The 17,861-nt window shown below is 34.9% G+C and overlaps 1 protein-coding gene across 1 annotated transcript; it reads left to right on the forward strand.

Annotated features, from left to right (window-relative positions):
- The first annotated feature begins 6,269 nt into the window (after positions 1 to 6,269).
- Positions 6,270 to 7,328, forward strand: LOC107892972 (pre-rRNA-processing protein TSR2 homolog). The gene is made up of 3 exons (XM_016817981.2): positions 6,270 to 6,510; positions 6,614 to 6,702; positions 6,964 to 7,328. Exons 1-3 carry the CDS (start codon positions 6,270 to 6,272, stop codon positions 7,015 to 7,017), a joined length of 384 nt encoding a protein of 127 aa, XP_016673470.1. The 3' UTR covers positions 7,018 to 7,328.
- The last annotated feature ends 10,533 nt before the right edge of the window (positions 7,329 to 17,861 follow it).

Genomic DNA, 17,861 nt, shown 5'->3' on the forward strand with positions numbered 1-17,861 from the left:
AGTAACAATCATTAATTTTAATACCATTCAATACAACACAATACAATACACAACATAAATCAATAACATTCAAGTATGTCATAGGCATGATGCAATGCAAAAAGGTTCCTACCCATACCATCCACTGCACACCACGAGTTCCCTAGAACCCGTCTGCCAAACTTCAACAAATGTGAACATAGCTCGACATGGTAAGACCACCGAATAATCAATAATATAGAAAATATGTCGGATATCAAATAGTGTAAAACAATCGCAAATAACAAATAATATGCGATAAAATCGGCAATCCCCTTGGTACTACAGGTGCAGTGTACTAACTACATATAAATGCAGACTTAATATGCCACCGGTACTCAACGGAACTCCTCCGTCAACCACAAGATGTCCCATCCCAATGCAAATCAATATGTCACACAAACTCATACATAATTATATCTTAATACTTTTCACATTTATTTGACATGCTCAACATGCCCTCAATAATCACATACTTTCAGTAAATGGAAACAGTGTTCCAACTTTCAAATTACCATTAAGATGATATCATTCAACATTACACAATTTCACATACTTTTACGATTTTTCCCATGTGCATGTATAGCAACCTTTCCTATATAACATAGCAAAATATCCATGCAATTATATCATGCATAAAATCATATCTCAGAAAATCATGCTATATATACTATCAATCTCATACCAAATAACACAATCATGCATCACAATACCATTCACACAGTCACACTATCAAACTAGCAACTTTGCTAATAGATCAATCTTTCAGGGCTCGAAACGTACCTAGTTTGGCCACTTACAAAATTAATTATTTGGCTATTAAGACAATCTAATCATAAAGATAAATCATCAAACATATCAAAACAATTATAATTTTTATTAAGTTTTTGAGTTTAGGACCCAAACCTTATTTTACGTTTTTTGCAGCACACTAGCGAACCTTCTGATTTCCTTAATAAACCTTAACACGAACCTAAATTAAAAATGAGTATAAATTCAATTAATCCAGCTCTTAAATAGCCCCCTAAAAACCCACTTATGGTTTTAAACAAATTGTCACAATTACAACTATTTTACGAATCCTAACTAGTTAGGTTTCTTACACTATTTTGATGCGAATCATACGCACAAACGTCTTTCGGCTTTACGGTTGATTCGGGGTGTTCAGGTCAGCACCTAAAACATGTACATACTGGAAAATCAGTAGCAAATATTGATTAAAACCCTTCATTTCATCAATCCATAACCTTTACCCAAAAACTATGTCAAAAGAACAAACTAGTTTACATGTAATCACACTTACGCTTCCCGATTTGTGAGATCCGAATGGCAAATTAATCAAGAAATTTTTTACCTAATTTACATATGATTAAAGGCCAATTAGGAGGGTTAAAGAACTAAAATTAATGTTGTAATTAGATGGGAAAAAACCAAGAAACAAAACAGATCCCTTTATTGTACAAAGGTGTACGAACCACCACTCGCGGTGGCCAATTTCGGTGCTAATTTAAAAAAAATTCAAAGATCCATTTAGGTTTTTAATTGAAAAAATTATTCAACAAATTAAAGAAATAATAGATCTTACACAAGCTAGTGGGGAGAAATAATAATGGCACTTTCTTGCCAATGTTTGAGATCGATCTTAAAGTTCAAGATTTCATATTTGGGGTTGATTTTAATGAGGAAAAATACCAGAAAAATGGTGGAGAAGGTGTTAAAAAATCTTAAGACGAAAGGAAAAATAAAAAGATGGTAAAACTAGGTGTAGGTGACAGCAATAATGGAGGAAGAAAGAAAAAAAATTGAAGATCAAGGAGGAGAGGAGAGGGAATGAACAACTAGGGTGAGTAAAAAGAGAATAAAGCCTAATTATTTTGTGTAAAATAAACATTTATACCTAGGGTTACAAGGGTTTGGATGGCACAGACATTAAAAACAATGGATTTTCTAAAAAAAAAAGTTATTTTGCATGGGAATGAATTCAAACTTGGGACCTCAATTTAATTTTCATGCTTTTGCATTTATTAATCAACCACTAGGCTATTTAATTATTTTTGAAATAATTTTAAAATATTTATTTTAAAAATAAGGTGTGTCACATACTAGGGTTTGAGGCAAAATTAGCAAAATAATAAAAATGGAGAGAAATAAGGGATTTAAACTTAGGTTTCAAGGAACGATTCACTAACACTTATCTAACAAACCAATACCTCATTTATTCCTAAAAATGCACAGATAATCTAAAAAATTAGGGCATGACCACTCTTTCTTGATTCTTAAACTCGATTCTATTAACCACCGATTTTTGGGATATTACAACATTTCATACTATCATCAGGAGAACAATTCAATTAATCAAAAACACGCTGAACATTTTCTAACCAAAACTCAGCTTTTGTCGGATCTTCATTATACATCCCATGAAAATATTCAACTCCAAATTTACGAATTGTATGAGTAGGAGGTCGATAAACAGCTACCTGATCTATATTTTGAGGACGAACAGATACTGGGGGAGGTATAGGAGGGGGTTGAGCTTGTGAAGCCATCGGATTATTTTGTACAAATTGTGCAAACCACTCATTCATAATTTCAAAGAAACTATTACGATCTTAACTTCCTAATAACTAAGATCTAGACATTTCCTGACTTGCTCCTTCATCAGAGGCTGGAGCATGACTTTCAACCTCATCATTATCGACATGATTATTTATGTCTGCCATTCGAAAATCTGTAAGAGAAAACATTGTCAGATCCAATCATGAGCATCAAACAATTTACAAGTTAATGTGGCATGTAATTCTAGACTCAAAACATGTTACGTTAGTCCTAGAATCGACTAAACCACAGCTTGGATACCACTAAATGTAACACCCCTAACTCATCTCTGTCTCAGATTTGGGTTACAGAGTATTACGACACATATCAAAGCTATTTACATCATTAAACCATTCATTTAATAAATTAAATAATCACATTAAAATTACATTTTATTTATGTGAAAATCACATTTACAGCCTTAAATCGAGCTTATAAGGCTCTAAAAATGGTTTGGGAACAATCCGGGACTAATTTGAATCAAAATAAAAAATTATGCCAAAAATTTGAAAATTTTGGAAATAGGGGTTACATGGCCATGTGGCTCCTCACACACCTGTGTCTTCCCCACACGCCTGTGTGGCTTCCTCCGCACGCCCGTGTTGCTAGACCATGTAACTAACTATGACTATGTGGAAAATCCTGCACATAAAATTAATAAGACACATGGCCGTATGGCATAGCCTAGGCCGTGTGCACCTTAAAAAGCTTTCAAAACAAGGCAAACTTTTATCCAACACCTAGGTACCAAACCAAATCAAAATCATCCATTTGCATACTTTAAAAACACATTCAAACAAGCCTAAAACATGCCAAAATATTTAACCTAAGTGTCAAACCAATGTGTCCTTATTGACACCACAATTCAAATATTAAATAAATTTGCATTCAACCTTAAAAAATTCATACATTCCATACATTCAAACATTAAGAACTACCAATATTATCAACACAACTTCATAGTATATATCAACCTAAATACCAATTCAACATAACCATTAACGCACTTCCAAAAGAGCCAACTTATAATACATATACAAGCATTTACAACCTGATACAAAATATGTCCAAACATTCACAAAATAAGCATCCTATATACATGCCACAGATAACCAACAACCAAGACTTCAAAATCTACCGATGATAGTCAATGATATGTGTGAGCTCCGATGATCTGATCAACACGCTCCAAAAGTTCAAAATCTACAGAAAACAATAACAAAGTAGAACTACTAACATCACCAAAAACTACTTAACAAATTAACTTTGTCCAAAAATCAAGCTCACAAAACCATTATAAAGCTTAAAAAATCTCAAGAATTTAACAATGGCACAAGTCAAAACATCTAATAATTTAATAAATTAACACCCGGGTTATTTGGACCTAATTTCAATGATCTCAAAACTACAAAATTTCACTTACATACAACCTTCCAAGTGATCGAAACTTTCAAGCTAAAAATATGATTGTTTCCTTCTTTTATTTTCAGCAACAACTAACAAAGATGATGATAATTTCTTCCTTTTCTTTATTTGTTAATGTTTTATTTTATAATTACATATTTACCCTTATATTAACACCTATTTTTATCAATTCAAGGCCACAACCGTCCATCATAAGTCTTCAATGAATAATTATCATTTAAGGCCATAAAATTTAAATTACTTCAACCATTTAATGCTTTAACTCAACTAATAACCACCAACTTTCACAACTTTTATGCTTAAGTCCTTTTTACTTAATTACCTAAACTATGTTAAAATTTCTTGATCGAACTCTAATACAACATTATAGATTTCCTGTAAATATTAATTAATCAATAAGACACTGACTTACTAGCCAAAATTGTGGTCCCAAAACCACTGTTCCCGATACCACTGAAAAACGGGATGTTACAGGGTGAGCCAGTGGGGCTCTTGTACCTTACTCCAAATTTTGGTTTTCGCTCATTTTTCACTCCTTTTACACCCAAATACTCTTGTAAGTATAAAAACATGAATTTAAAGGATTAGAAACATACAATTCACCATTAACATCGAATAATCACCTAAAAACGCATTAAGAATGAGATTAAAACATGTTACTTTTAGCACTTATCATTCCCTTTATAATATTTAACATAAGCTCCTTTTTGTCAAATCTTAGTCCTTGAACGAGTTCATCATCATCATTATCATCTGAATTTGTATCATTAAGATTATCAAGATCCTCTTTCTTTCATGTACTCTTTGAAGTATGGATTATCCTAAATCCATTTATGAATGAAACTATGAACTACACAACATGCTAGTACGATCCAAACTTGTTTTGTTTGTTTATTTTGTACTAAGGTGATATTAATTTGTGAAATATTGTTTTAGAACAAAAAATGTCCTCTCAACCATATTTCGAAACACTGAGTGTCTCAAATTAAGGAGTTCAAGACAATTTTTAGTGCTTGTGTTTAGCTCTATTTTCTCAAATGATACCATACCCCATAATATGGTGCAAGAAAATATTTTGTATATGCATAATTAACATCTACCATATAATATTTGGGTTTATGGTGCAAATAGTTTGTATATAGACTTGATTTGGAGAAAGAATTATATTAGTTCATAACCTTTTTTATAATATGCAAATTAATTAAAAATAATATAAAATTTATAATTTATAACCTTTATAAAAAAACTTTTATAAAGTGTCCGATAACTTTCATAACTTTAGAAAGAAATTTTCTTACAAATAGGATATGATAAAAAAAATTATAACCATTTTTTTTACAAATAAACATATTGTTTTTATCATATATAGCATGGATACATAAAAAAGTTATGATCATATTTCTTGGACATAACTTTTTATAAATAAACATATTATAAAATTTTTATAACATGCAAATTATTTTTTATAATAAACTTTTGGGTCATAGATTTAAAAAATTAAGAATTAAAATATAATTTTTGGTTATAAGTTTATAAAATACACATAAATTATTTTTATAATATGATTTTTAGGATTTATAATATAATAAATCATTGGTTCACGCTTATAATATAAAAATTTATAACTTAAACATGTAAGAAATAAAATTTTAAAATTACATTTGAGTGTAATTACTTCAATTCTCACTCTCCTCTATAAAAATTAAAAAGTGTAATTAGGATACTCCAATTACACTCAATTCAGTAAGACTTACCAATTAAAATGGTTACTCAAACATAACACCCATATATATTTATAAGCAGTTAAACTTAAATCCAATTACTAAATCACCTAAATCATTACTAGTTTCATTTGTTGAATGTTTTTGGTTTGACGCCTTAGTCTAACACTATCGTCTATATTGTTTTCATTTATTGAGATAATAAACCATATTGAAATAAATTTATAAATATATCTTTTAATATAAAATATTTTCGTTGACTTTACTATGACTTAGAAAAAAAACAAAAAAGTCAAACTAGAAATAACGAACCATTTTTATAACTATTGTCAAAAGAAATTCATGTAGGTGAAACAGGTTGAGTGTTCTCAACCGACCCTTTGATCCCAACATTTAGGACCTCTTTCAATCATACACTCATATTATCAACAAAAATAGGAACAACATATATAAAACACCCTAACAAAATGTTAATTAATTTCAGTGTTTTGGGACATATTGAAAAGAATGAGAGAAGATGGAATCCTTGAATGTGGGATAAACAACCATTCAAGTTTGCCCTCAACTCATAAAAAGCCCGACTCATCAGCAGCCTCCCGTGATCGTTTCCTTGAAGGAATTACAGTGCTTCTTTCTCGATGGCATGGTCTTCAAATGGCCGTCCAAAACCAATGGGGCGGCCTTGATTCCTTTCAGAAATCCCAACAGCTTGCCACTGATGTCTTCTCTTGGTTCATTCAATCCAAAGGTTCTTTCCTTTTATTTATCAACATGGCTCGTGTTTCTCGTAGACTTATTAGGTTTTATGTAGGAGCATGAATATTGACTTAGTATATACATTGATTTTGCAGCACATCGGGTAGAAGACTTAGAAAATTTGCTTCATGAAAGCATGCTACTATCTCTAAATACAGAGATAGAGGATGGTAGCATCGAGGAGGTACACAAGAATATTGTTTCTGTTTTATTGGATTTTCGGTTTTCAATCGATTTGTTGGTTTGTCCATTCAAGCTTTATGATTGAATAGTCGGACCAACATTTTTTTTGGCTAGTCTAACTTTTTTAATCACTTGGTGTGGGAATATATATATATATAATGGGTTCTCCAGCTCTACCAAAATTTAAGGGTTTCTTTTTGCTAATTTATGAAATCTTTTGGGATGTAATTCTGGTTCTAATATGAACTCATTACTTTGACAGGTAGCAGAACAATTGATGATTATGCATGAGGAATACTTGCACGGAAATCATTAGACAAACCAAATATTGGATGCAGTGGTAGAATGAAAAAATTGTATAACTTTGGCAACGAATTGTAAAAGGGAGTATTAAGAAAAATCTAAAAAGTCTAATGTATTCAGCAATGTTTGATTTTCCAACCTAAAAATAGCTTGGTCTCTCGGAATACCCAAATTTGTCTTTATATCCTACAAGATAGGCTAAAAAAGGAAACAACTTAAGAGTTTCTTTTTAGCAAGATTCTTTTAGTTCTTAATTTACCCGTGATTTTCTCGGTCCTATTATTCAAATTTTTGTAAATTGTTAACACAATTATTGATATAACATCATTTTATATTTATATATTGTATGCATAAATAATTATATTTATCCAATATAAAAATAAATTGATGTATCTGTTTCTTTAAATGTCTAAGATTAAATTAAAATTAAAGTTTAAATTAAAATTAAAGTTTCAAGTATACATTTGAACCACAATTAGAGTTTCACGTGTATAATTACAACAAATTAAAGTTTATGTATATAATTGCACATTAAATCAAAATTTATCTATTTTCCTTTCAGTAAATTTCTAAACATAAATAAATTAACATTTTTTAATATTTACATTATACTATAGTATATTTAATTTAATATGAAAAAAATTGCAAGAAAGAAAAAATATCATATTATAAACTTAAAAATAGGTTGACTCGAACTTAGGCTTTGAATATTAAAGTTCAAGCTCGAGTCATATTTCAAGCTCAAAATAACATATTATAAACTTAAATCCATTTTTGGGGCTTAATATTTTTTGTTTAAACTCTCAAAATTTTCAGATTGCCATTGGGCTTGGATGAATAGCTTGACCCTTAAATAAGTTTATTCCAAAGTAATGGCCCACAATTTAAACGAGTCACATATATGATTTAGAAAGCAAAAGAAATCTAGTAATGAAAAAAGTAGATATATTATTGGCATAATGATAATTTTAGCACTTAACATTTACACTTTTTAATCAATTTGGTCTTTATTCTTTTTTGAGCTAAATTTGACCCTCAATCTTTTAAAAAGAACCAAACATTTAAAAAAATTCGAATTGTTATTTTTTTTAATAGAAATATTGACTAAAATGTTAACTTTTTTAAACATGGTAGTCAACATAATAATTCATGTGTACTTCATGCTAATTTTTTAAAAATTTTAAATTATTTATTGACATGGCATATAAGACAAATAGTATCATGTCAACATGAAATTCACATGGACTGCCACTTCAGTTATCACGATAGCATCGTTAAAAAATTAATGTTTTAGTCAACATTTTCATAAAAAAATAATTTAACTCTTTTTGAATGGTCAATAACCAAATTTAGCTAAAAATCATAAAGACCAAATTAAATATAGATGTAAACATTGAGGGCTAAATTTTTCATTATGCTGACCACACCCCGACGTGCGTGCACCGGGGCTATGAATCAATACTATTATACTTAAATATCTAGCAGCTTTACTGCAAGTGTGGTAGGTCAGTTATAATATTTATAACTGTTACAATGGAACACTTCGAGTATTCCAAGGATCAAACCCAAGGGATTGCCAAATTGATAAATGTGTTTATAAAGTTAATTACAAGTTAAGCAATTACTAATCTAATTGAATTAGAAATTATTAGTGCAAATTCCAAAATAAACTATTTGTAAACTAAATTTAAATTATCAATTAAACAAATTAATCTAATTATCTTCCCTATTGCTTTAGAAAATGAAAATAGTAAAATGATGGTCGATTGATTCGTTACTCGCTAACTAAGCCAATGAACATATATCGATTACATTGTTTGTCACTCTTAGTTAAGAATGTCCTCTCGGTCTCATCCTAGACTAAAAGATACCACCTAGGTTCTCCTTTTGGTATCATCTAGGCATATAGATCTCCTCTCGATATCACTATTTGACACAATTATATTGAACTATCTATCGATAAACTCTGATTTCAGTCTCTTTTATCTAGATATTCCACTAGAGGCGTCAACTTTAGTGTAGTAAGAGTTTTGATATAATCGAATAATCAATTAATCAAAAATAAAAATTAACTTAAACTAAAAATAAGTAATCAACCAACCATTAAACAATTTAGCACATAACCAGTATTTTATCAAACATATGGTAAGCATAAAATAAAGGTAAAATGTTTAAGAAAATGCTCATTCAATTGATGGAAAAATAATGAAGCCTAAGAGTTTGGTCATCTTTCTTTTGCGTAGTCTTCAACAATAAAAGAAGAAATAGAAATAAATAAAAATAAAATATATTCTAAACCTAACCTAAAAATGAAAATGAAAATAAAAGAAAAAGAAAAGAAACCTAACCTAAAACTATGAAACTAAGGAAGGATGTTCAGCAAAAAAAAAAAAAAATCTTCCAAAGCTTACAAAATAGTTTATAGTCTACTAATATTTAACCTAACATTGACCATTATGCCCTTAAATAAAAAAAAGACTTAAGCTTGTTTGGATACAAAATTTCCCCTACAGCTTTTTTCTCCTTTTCAGGCTTTGGTATCGCGATACCCAAGACAATATTGAAATTGGGAGTCTTAGGGGTCTCGGTGTCACGATATCCATCCTTGGTATCACAATATCACTAGATTTGACCTCAATTGTCTTCACTTCAGCACTGTCAGGGGTATCATGACTTCCATGGCCTGAGTGTCGCGATACCTCCTCTAAAAGATGATTTATCATTATTGACTTCCTACACCACTCAATTATATCGTTTGGTCCCCCATGGAACCATTTGGACAATTTGGGTCTCAAAAGGGCATAAAAATACCATACCCCGGTGTGTGTGCATTGGGCTATGAATCAACAGAAAAATAATCAATAATAGGGTGGTATACTACAAAGTGTGACAGGTCGAGTTGTAATATTTTTAGTGTTACAATGAAACACTCGAGTATTCTAAGGATCGAACCCAAGAGAGTTCGAGGAAAAAATGATTCCTAATTGACAAGCATGCAACAAAGAAGTCTAGCTAACTACTCATTAAGTTCTATATTACAAAAACTCATGATCAGGTTAATTAAGCTAAATAACTACTTAACACTAATGATGACCAAATTGTAAAACAAGTAAAATTGCACAATTAACAATTCAAGAAACACAAGTAGTCGGTTGACTTCCATGTTGTTGATTAGTCTTTGGATTATGTGTAACGCCCCAAAAATCTCTTATGTATTTATTTTTGTATGTTTGTGACGCAACTATGTATCTACTTCAGTGGTTAAGTGCTTTGGATGTGTGTGTGAGGTCTTAAGTTCAAGACTTGTCTTGGGAAAATTTTTGTATTTTTTTGAACAAAGCCCTATCGCTAGACAGTAGGCTTTTAAATAAATGTTAGTAAAATGTAGGTGGTCTTGAGTTCGAGTCCTGGTGTGCGCCAGGGAGTGTTTTATTTTGCTGCTAGTGCCGTGAGGGTGTTTTAGTCTAACCGAACTACTGAAGAGTTGGAGTGGAATTTATATTTTGCGGTTGAGGGAGGGGTGGACGGTTTTGGGGAGTGGATTGAAGGATTTGGGGAGAAAAATAAGGATAGAAGAGTTTGAAGGTAAACAAAATAGGTGGTGGCAAATTCGGCTACTCAACTCATTCTCTCAGTTTCTTTTTTTTCTGCTTTTGGTCTTTCTCTGCCAATTTCTGCATTTTTCCCCCTCATGCTGCCGTTCCTCTCCTCTCAGTTTCCTAAATTCGGTATTTTGGCATAGTTTCTTTCTTTTTTTAAAATTTTTACTGCCGTACGCACCTTCTTTGCGCACTTAGCCGAATTTCGACTTTATGCTCTCTTTTTCTGACGCTTTTCTTTATCCCTACTGTTCTTTTCTCCCTTTTCCCTAGTGCAACTGAATTGTCCCTTGAATCTTTCTCATCTTTGTGCATCCTTTTTGATCGATCAAGACAAGGTGTACGATTCTTTCCGTTGGTTATACGTCGCAAATCGTGTGGATCGAGACCCTTCCCATACTTCTTTGTAAGTAAAAGAAGCTGAGGTATTACCAAGCTCAAAAGTTTTTTGCTACGAATCTGTAACAGGTGTGTAAACACAACTCTGAAAATAAAAATTGATGAAAAGCCAAAAAATGTGATTGTCAACCCTACACGGGTGTACGGCCGCCCGTGTGGTAGGCCGTGTGATCGAATATGGGCGTGTGATCGATGAGGCTAGCCATGTGCGATTCATGGGCCGAGCCAAATTGGGTCGTATGGGCCACACAGACGCGTGGGCCCCACACGGGTGAACCATACGGGCGTGTAGGAATATTGGGCCAAGGCATGAGATCTATACGACTAAGACCATTTTGGACTGTGTGGGCCACACGGGTGTATGGGCCCACATGGGCATGCAACATGGGCCGTGGGCCTATTTTCACTGTTTGACTACTAAGGTTGCACGAGTCGCCCGAGTTGACTGTGGACCTACTGTAGGGTCAGTAAGTTTACCTAGACCCCTAATTGACTGAAATGATTGAAAGACTGTTATATGCCTATATAAGATAGCTATGTATGTTTGTATGTTGAGCATGCTATATACACTATATTGATTATACAAGATACCATGACATGTCTGTACGATGCATTGCATTGGGGTGGGAATTGATATTGATTGGAGGAAGTGTACGAAAAGGCTTCAAGCCTAACTTACTGGCAGCTCAGCTGCAACTACTGTCTAGTGCCGCATTCGGTACTATTTCGAGTGTAGGGATGGGTGGGTTAATTATATCCCCACATGAAGTGTAGGGTTGGACGGAGATGGAGTGTAGAGGCTGGTTGGGTAGAATTTTATAACTGCATAACTATCATTGTTACTGTACTGTGATGGGCTAAGGCCCTAATGCTTAATGTTACTAAAATAGGCTAAGGTCTAAACTGATACTGATACTGGTACTGGTATTGAAAAGGGTTTAGGCCCAAACTGAGATTATTTGTTATTGTTTATTTGTTTGCATAGGGATTACACACTGAGTTTATGTAAACTCACCCCTTCTGTTTCATCTGTACAGGTAATCCCTAGACATAGGTGGATCAGTGCGGCGGAGGACTCAACGGTGGCTATATGACTCCTTTATGCTATTTGATACTTATGTACGATTTTAAGTTTTATTGTGGGGTATTTTTCTGTAATAATGGCCTTTATGGATTTTTATCTAAAATTTGGATTTTATACTGTTTTCTGGTTATATCTGCTAGGTGTAGGTAAAACTCGGGTTTTCAAAAGAGATGAATGTTTTATCAAAATACCACACACACGCAAACTATTTTAAAAGCTTCCGCAAAGTATAGCATTTTAGATATGAATCACGATTTATGAATATATGAAAGATAATGATTAGTTCTAAACGGAAGACGATTTTAGCAATGATACAATTTTCAAACGCACTATCATGTGACATCGCCAGATTCGGCCATAACGTCCAGGCCGAGTTTAGGGTGTTACATTTAGTGGTATCAGTGCAACATGGTTGTGGATTTGGGTTTTAAAACTTGGTTTTTAAAGCACTGATTTCTAAATGATTTGAAACATTTTTACTAAATGTGTGGTACACCGAGTCATCGGCGTCGATCTTGTAAGTTCTCTGAAGCCTTTATATATTTTAAACTGAAACTAACTTGATACTGAAACTACTATAGATAGTACAAAATGAGACTACTAATAGGTAGATTGTACAGAAAACACTCAAGTTAGTGTATACTAATACTTTAGTAAAACTGATAGATAGTGATAGACACTGCGTTGGGCGAAAAGAAACTTTACACTTCTGATACTACCTCTCATAAGATATCTATTAATAAATACTAAAATTGTAAACTGATGCATAAAACTGTTAATACAAATTAACGCAAATAGACAATGAGTACAAGAGATACTCGCAGATGAAGTACAAGAGGCCGTCGTAGAGGCCGTAAAGGTACTCGAGCTGGGTCCTCATCATTTGGCCACATACCTAATTTGGAAACTAGTGAGACGCTGGCTTCACCCGTGACCGAGACTGGGTCTCATGATTGTGCGGCTAGGGATGACGCGCTGTCCCAAGCCATGTTAAGGATTCTAGAGAAGGTCCCAAGCCATGGCCCAATACTGGAGCTGGAGGCCGCGAGTTGGTTACGGAACGACTCCGATCCAATAGAGCCGAGAATTTTAGGGGTATTGCTGGAGTTGCCCCTAATGTGGCCGAGTATTGGATAGAGGCCACAGAGAGGATTATGGATGATCTAGACTACACTCTTGAGTAGAAATTAAAGGGTGTTGTATTGCCGCTACGTGATGAGGTGTATCAGTGGTGGCTCACTGTTAAGGAGGGCACTTAGCCCGATCGACTAACCTAGGATTTCTTTAAGACTAATTTCTAGGGGAAATATGTAGGGGCCAGCTATGTGGATACCCGTAGTAGAAAGTTCTTGAATTTGACTCAAGGGGACAGATCAGTGGTCGAGTATGAGGCCAAGTTTTTATGACTAAGCCACTATGCGCGTGGTATGGTGGTGACTGAGTACGAGCGATGTGTTCGCTTCGAGGATGGCCTTAGGGATAATTTGAGGGTTCTGATAGATCCACAGAGGGAGCGAGATTTTGTTACACTGTTTGATAAGGCGAAGATCACCGAGGAAGTGAAGCGCACCGAGCGAGAACTGTGACAGAGGGAGAGGTAGGAATAAGAGGGATTTAGAGCTCTCGAGTTCCATTCAGAGGCCTAATAAAATTCCAAAGTTGATGGGCCAATCAGAGTTGGGGCTCCCATTGTTGCTATTAGACAGCCGCTATGTAATGACTTTAGTAGGCGTTATCAAGGCGACTGTTGGAAAAGAACTGAGGCATGTTTGAGGTATGGTTCTTTAGATCACCGTATTAGAGAGTGTCCATGAAGGTCCAATTATATGCAAGCTCTGGGTTATAATACTGTATAGCCACCAAGAGTAGTTCATCAGCCACCGAGAGGCTGAGGTCAGGCTAGAGGTGGTGATGGTTTGGGTCATGGTTAGAGAGCATTAGGCAGAGGTGTTGGACATACTAAGGTGAGGCAGCCGACTCTAGTTTATTCTGCTCGTCGTTGAGAGGATGGAGATACTCTGGACGTTATTACGGGTACATTATTTATTTATAATGTACCATATACTACACTGATAGATATAGGATCCACTCACTCCTATATAGCTTGTACTGTATCTGAAAAATTGGGTATACTGGTTGAGAGCACTATGAGTGAGGCCACTGTACTGAGTCCATTGGGGCAGTCAATAAGGGTTAACAAACTGTTTAGAGATCTTTTTCTAAAGGTTTAAGAAGCTATCATTTTGGTTGATTTGAAGGAATTGTCGTTTGGAAAATTTGATCTGATGCTGGGAATAGACTGGTTGGTTAAAAATCGAGTGAGCTTAGATTGTGCCACGAAAAGGGTTATACTGAAAACTGCGGAAGACAGCGAGGTAGTTGTAATTGGGCAGCGTCGGAACTACTTATTGAATCTGATTTCTGCATTGAGGGCCGAGAAGTTGGTTTGTAAGGGATGTGAGGTGTATCTGGCCTACGTCAGTGTTTCAGATTCTAGGGTTTCTTCAGTTAAGGATATCAGGGCGGTTAAAGACTTTCCGGAAGTTTTTCCTGAAGAGCTACCTAGATTGCCTCCAAATCGTGAAGTAGAGTTTGGGATTGAGCTCCTTCCTGGTATAGCTCCGGTGTCCATCACCCCTTATAGAATGGCATCGAAAGAGCTTGTGGAGCTTAAGGCCCAGATTCAGGAGTTACTGGATCGTGGGTTCATCCGCCCTAGTGTGTCTCCGTAGGGAGCACCGATTCTGTTTGTGAAAAAGAAGGATGGATCCATGTGTATGTGTATTGATTATCGGCAACTGAACAAGTTGACCATAAAGAATAAGTACCCCCTGCCAATGATAGACAATCTGTTTGATTAGTTTTGAGGTGCTTCAGTTTTCTCTAAGATTGATTTACTGTCAGGGTATCACCAGTTGAGAGTTAAAGTGGCTGACGTGCATAAAATGACATTTAGGACTCGCTATGGTCACTACGAGTTCCTAGTGATGCCTTTTGGACTGAAAAATGCACCAGCAGCTTTTATGGATCTGATGAACTGAGTGTTCCAGCCCTATCTAGATCGATTTGTAGTGGTATTTATTGATGATATACTGGTGTATTCAAAAACTGAGGATGAGCACGACGAACACCTCAGAGTGGTTCTACATATTCTGCGAAATAAACAACTGTATGCCAAGTTCAGTAAATGTGAGTTCTGGTTACGTGAAGTAACGTTTTTCGGGCATGTGGCTTTTGTTGAGGGGATTGAGTCGATCCTTGAAAGATTGAGGTTGTCTTGGATTGGAAGCAGCCTAAGACTGTATCTGAGATCCCTAATTTTCTGGGACTGGTAGGGTATTATTGACGATTTATGGAGGGGCTTTCTCTGATTGCCGCACCCTTGACTAAGCTGCTACGTAAGGGTGTGCCATTTAACTGGACCGACGTGCAGCAAGAGAGCTTTGAGAAGCTCAAGACTATATTGACTGAGGCCCCTATTCTAATACAACCAAAGTCTGGAAAGGAGTTTACTGTGTACAGCGATGCATAACATTTCAGATTGGGATGTGTGTTGATGCAAGAGGGTAAAGTGGTAGCGTATGCGTCTCGTCAACTTAAGACTCATGAGGTGAATTATCCAATGCATAACTTGGAGTTGGCCGCAGTGGTGTTCGCATTGAAAATCTAGAGGCATTACTTATATGGTGAGAAGTTTATCATTTACACTGATCACAAGAGTCTCAAGTACCTCCTCACCCAAAAGAAGCTGAATCTTAGGCACCGTAGATGGATTGAGCTGCTTAAGGACTATGACTGTACGATTGAATACCACACAGGTAAGGCTAATGTGGTGGCTAACGCGCTGAGCCGTAGAGCTATAACTGACTTGAGGGCGATGTTTGCTCGCCTCAGTTTATTTGGTGATGGTAGTCTGATGTGGATAGAGCAGATTAAGGGTAAACAGATAGAGGATGAGTCATTGGGTCTTCGTTTTAGACGGGTTGAGAGTGGGAATACTGAGGATTTTAGACTGAATAGTGAAGGGGTGCTCTATTTCCATGGGAGAATCTGTGTGCCGAAAGATACTAAATTAAGGCAGTCTATTCTGAGAGAGGCGCTTTGTAGCCCTTATACTATGCATCTGGGCAGAAATAAGATGTACCGCGACCTTCGTGAGTTATATTGGTGGTCAGGTCTTAAACGAGAGGTCACCGAATTTGTGGCTAAGTGTCTGACTTGCCAGCAGGTTAAGGCTGAGCATCAATTACCTTCGGGTTTGTTACAGCCAGTCAAGATTCTGCTTTAGAAGTGGGAGAGAGTGACTATGGACTTCGTTAGTGGGTTACCCGTCACACCTACTTAGAAGGATTCTATACGGGTCATAGTGAATCAATTGACCAAGTCTGCCCACTTCATACCAGTTCGTACCAACTACTCTCTGCAGAAGCTTGCTAAATTGTATGTGTCTGAGATAGTGAGACTGCATGGGGTACTAGAAACACGAAAATTTATGTGTTTTTACATGCACTTTTTAACTTAAAATCATGTTATTTCGATTAAATTCTTGTCGAAAAATAATTACATATTATAAAATAATTAAATTATGTTAAAAATATGAACATGATGAATTTTAATTAATTTTATAGTTAATTTTGATTAATTTAGACTATTTTCGACAGATTCGCACGAAAGGCGAAAATTGGCTCGGCAGACAATTCTCAAAGAATAAAACCGAGAAGCAATTTGAAGCATCGAGGAAAGTTTATTTCCAGCCTAAGATGGTCCAAAAATGTGTGTTAATTCGTAATATAATTAATTTTAATTTATTCCCAATTTAATTTGGGTGAAATAAATTATTATTAATTAATTATGGAAAAAAAGGTCTAGTTGAATCGCATTGGTTGAACCGAATCTAGTGAACCGAACCAGCCGCCAATTGGGCTGCCCAGAACCTTCATATGCTGACCCAAATCAAAATTTTAGCTGACTAAATAAGATTGCAAAGAAGCCCTTAAAGAACTTTCAACCTTGCATTCAAACCCCTCCAAAAAATGTGGCTTTATGGATTTGCCCAAGGCTATTTTTAGCAAAGTTGAATCTCTCAACTTTGCCATGTGTGTGACCAGCCAAGGGGGATCTCTTTGGCTGATGGAATTTGCTATTTTTAGTTGCCACAATCAGCTATAATAGCCACCCCTTGCTAATCATTCAACTCATCCCTCACACTCTAATTCTCTCTTCTCCTCTCTCACTTTCTCTCAACTTTTCCTTCCCATTTTCCCTTTTGTTCAAGTGCCGATTTCTTCTCTTGGGAAAGAGGTCCTCATCAGCCATTGTTAAGCAGCAATTAAAGTGTTCATAAGCCACCTTGATAGCCGAGGACAATGGAGAACAAAGAACGGAGAAATCAGTCAAGCTACGGAGAAACACCGGATTTGCTTCTAGTTCCCAATCTCTTTAAATTTCGTTATTGTTTTGACAAACATGTTTATGAATATTTATTCTATTGAAATGGTTATTTTAATCAATCTAGCTTGAATTTAATTCGTGTTTGGTTGATTATATTTTGTCTGCTTGTGTAATAACCCATTTTGCCTGGCCCAATAAATACCAAAAAATAAATTAAATTAAAATATCCACTATTAACAGCCTAGTTTTTTATAAATATTAAAATCAAACCAAAAACCCAAAAAATAAATAAATGTCCATTTACAGACTCAAAGCCCAATTCAGTCCTTAACCCAAATACTAAACCTATCAGACTCACCGAGCCCAATACACCCTAGCCCAATA

The sequence above is a fragment of the Gossypium hirsutum genome, chromosome D09, assembly GCF_007990345.1.
Source record: "Gossypium hirsutum isolate 1008001.06 chromosome D09, Gossypium_hirsutum_v2.1, whole genome shotgun sequence".
Taxonomy (NCBI): domain Eukaryota; kingdom Viridiplantae; phylum Streptophyta; class Magnoliopsida; order Malvales; family Malvaceae; genus Gossypium; species Gossypium hirsutum.

Bases quoted from the DNA above. Each gene is read 5' to 3' on its own strand.
- LOC107892972 (XM_016817981.2), top strand. From the start codon at position 6,270: ATGAGAGAAGATGGAATCCTTGAATGTGGGATAAACAACCATTCAAGT. The intron at 6,511-6,613 runs GTTCTTTCCTTT...TTGATTTTGCAG, and splicing joins TTGGTTCATTCAATCCAAAG to CACATCGGGTAGAAGACTTA. The intron at 6,703-6,963 runs GTACACAAGAAT...TTACTTTGACAG, and splicing joins AGGATGGTAGCATCGAGGAG to GTAGCAGAACAATTGATGAT.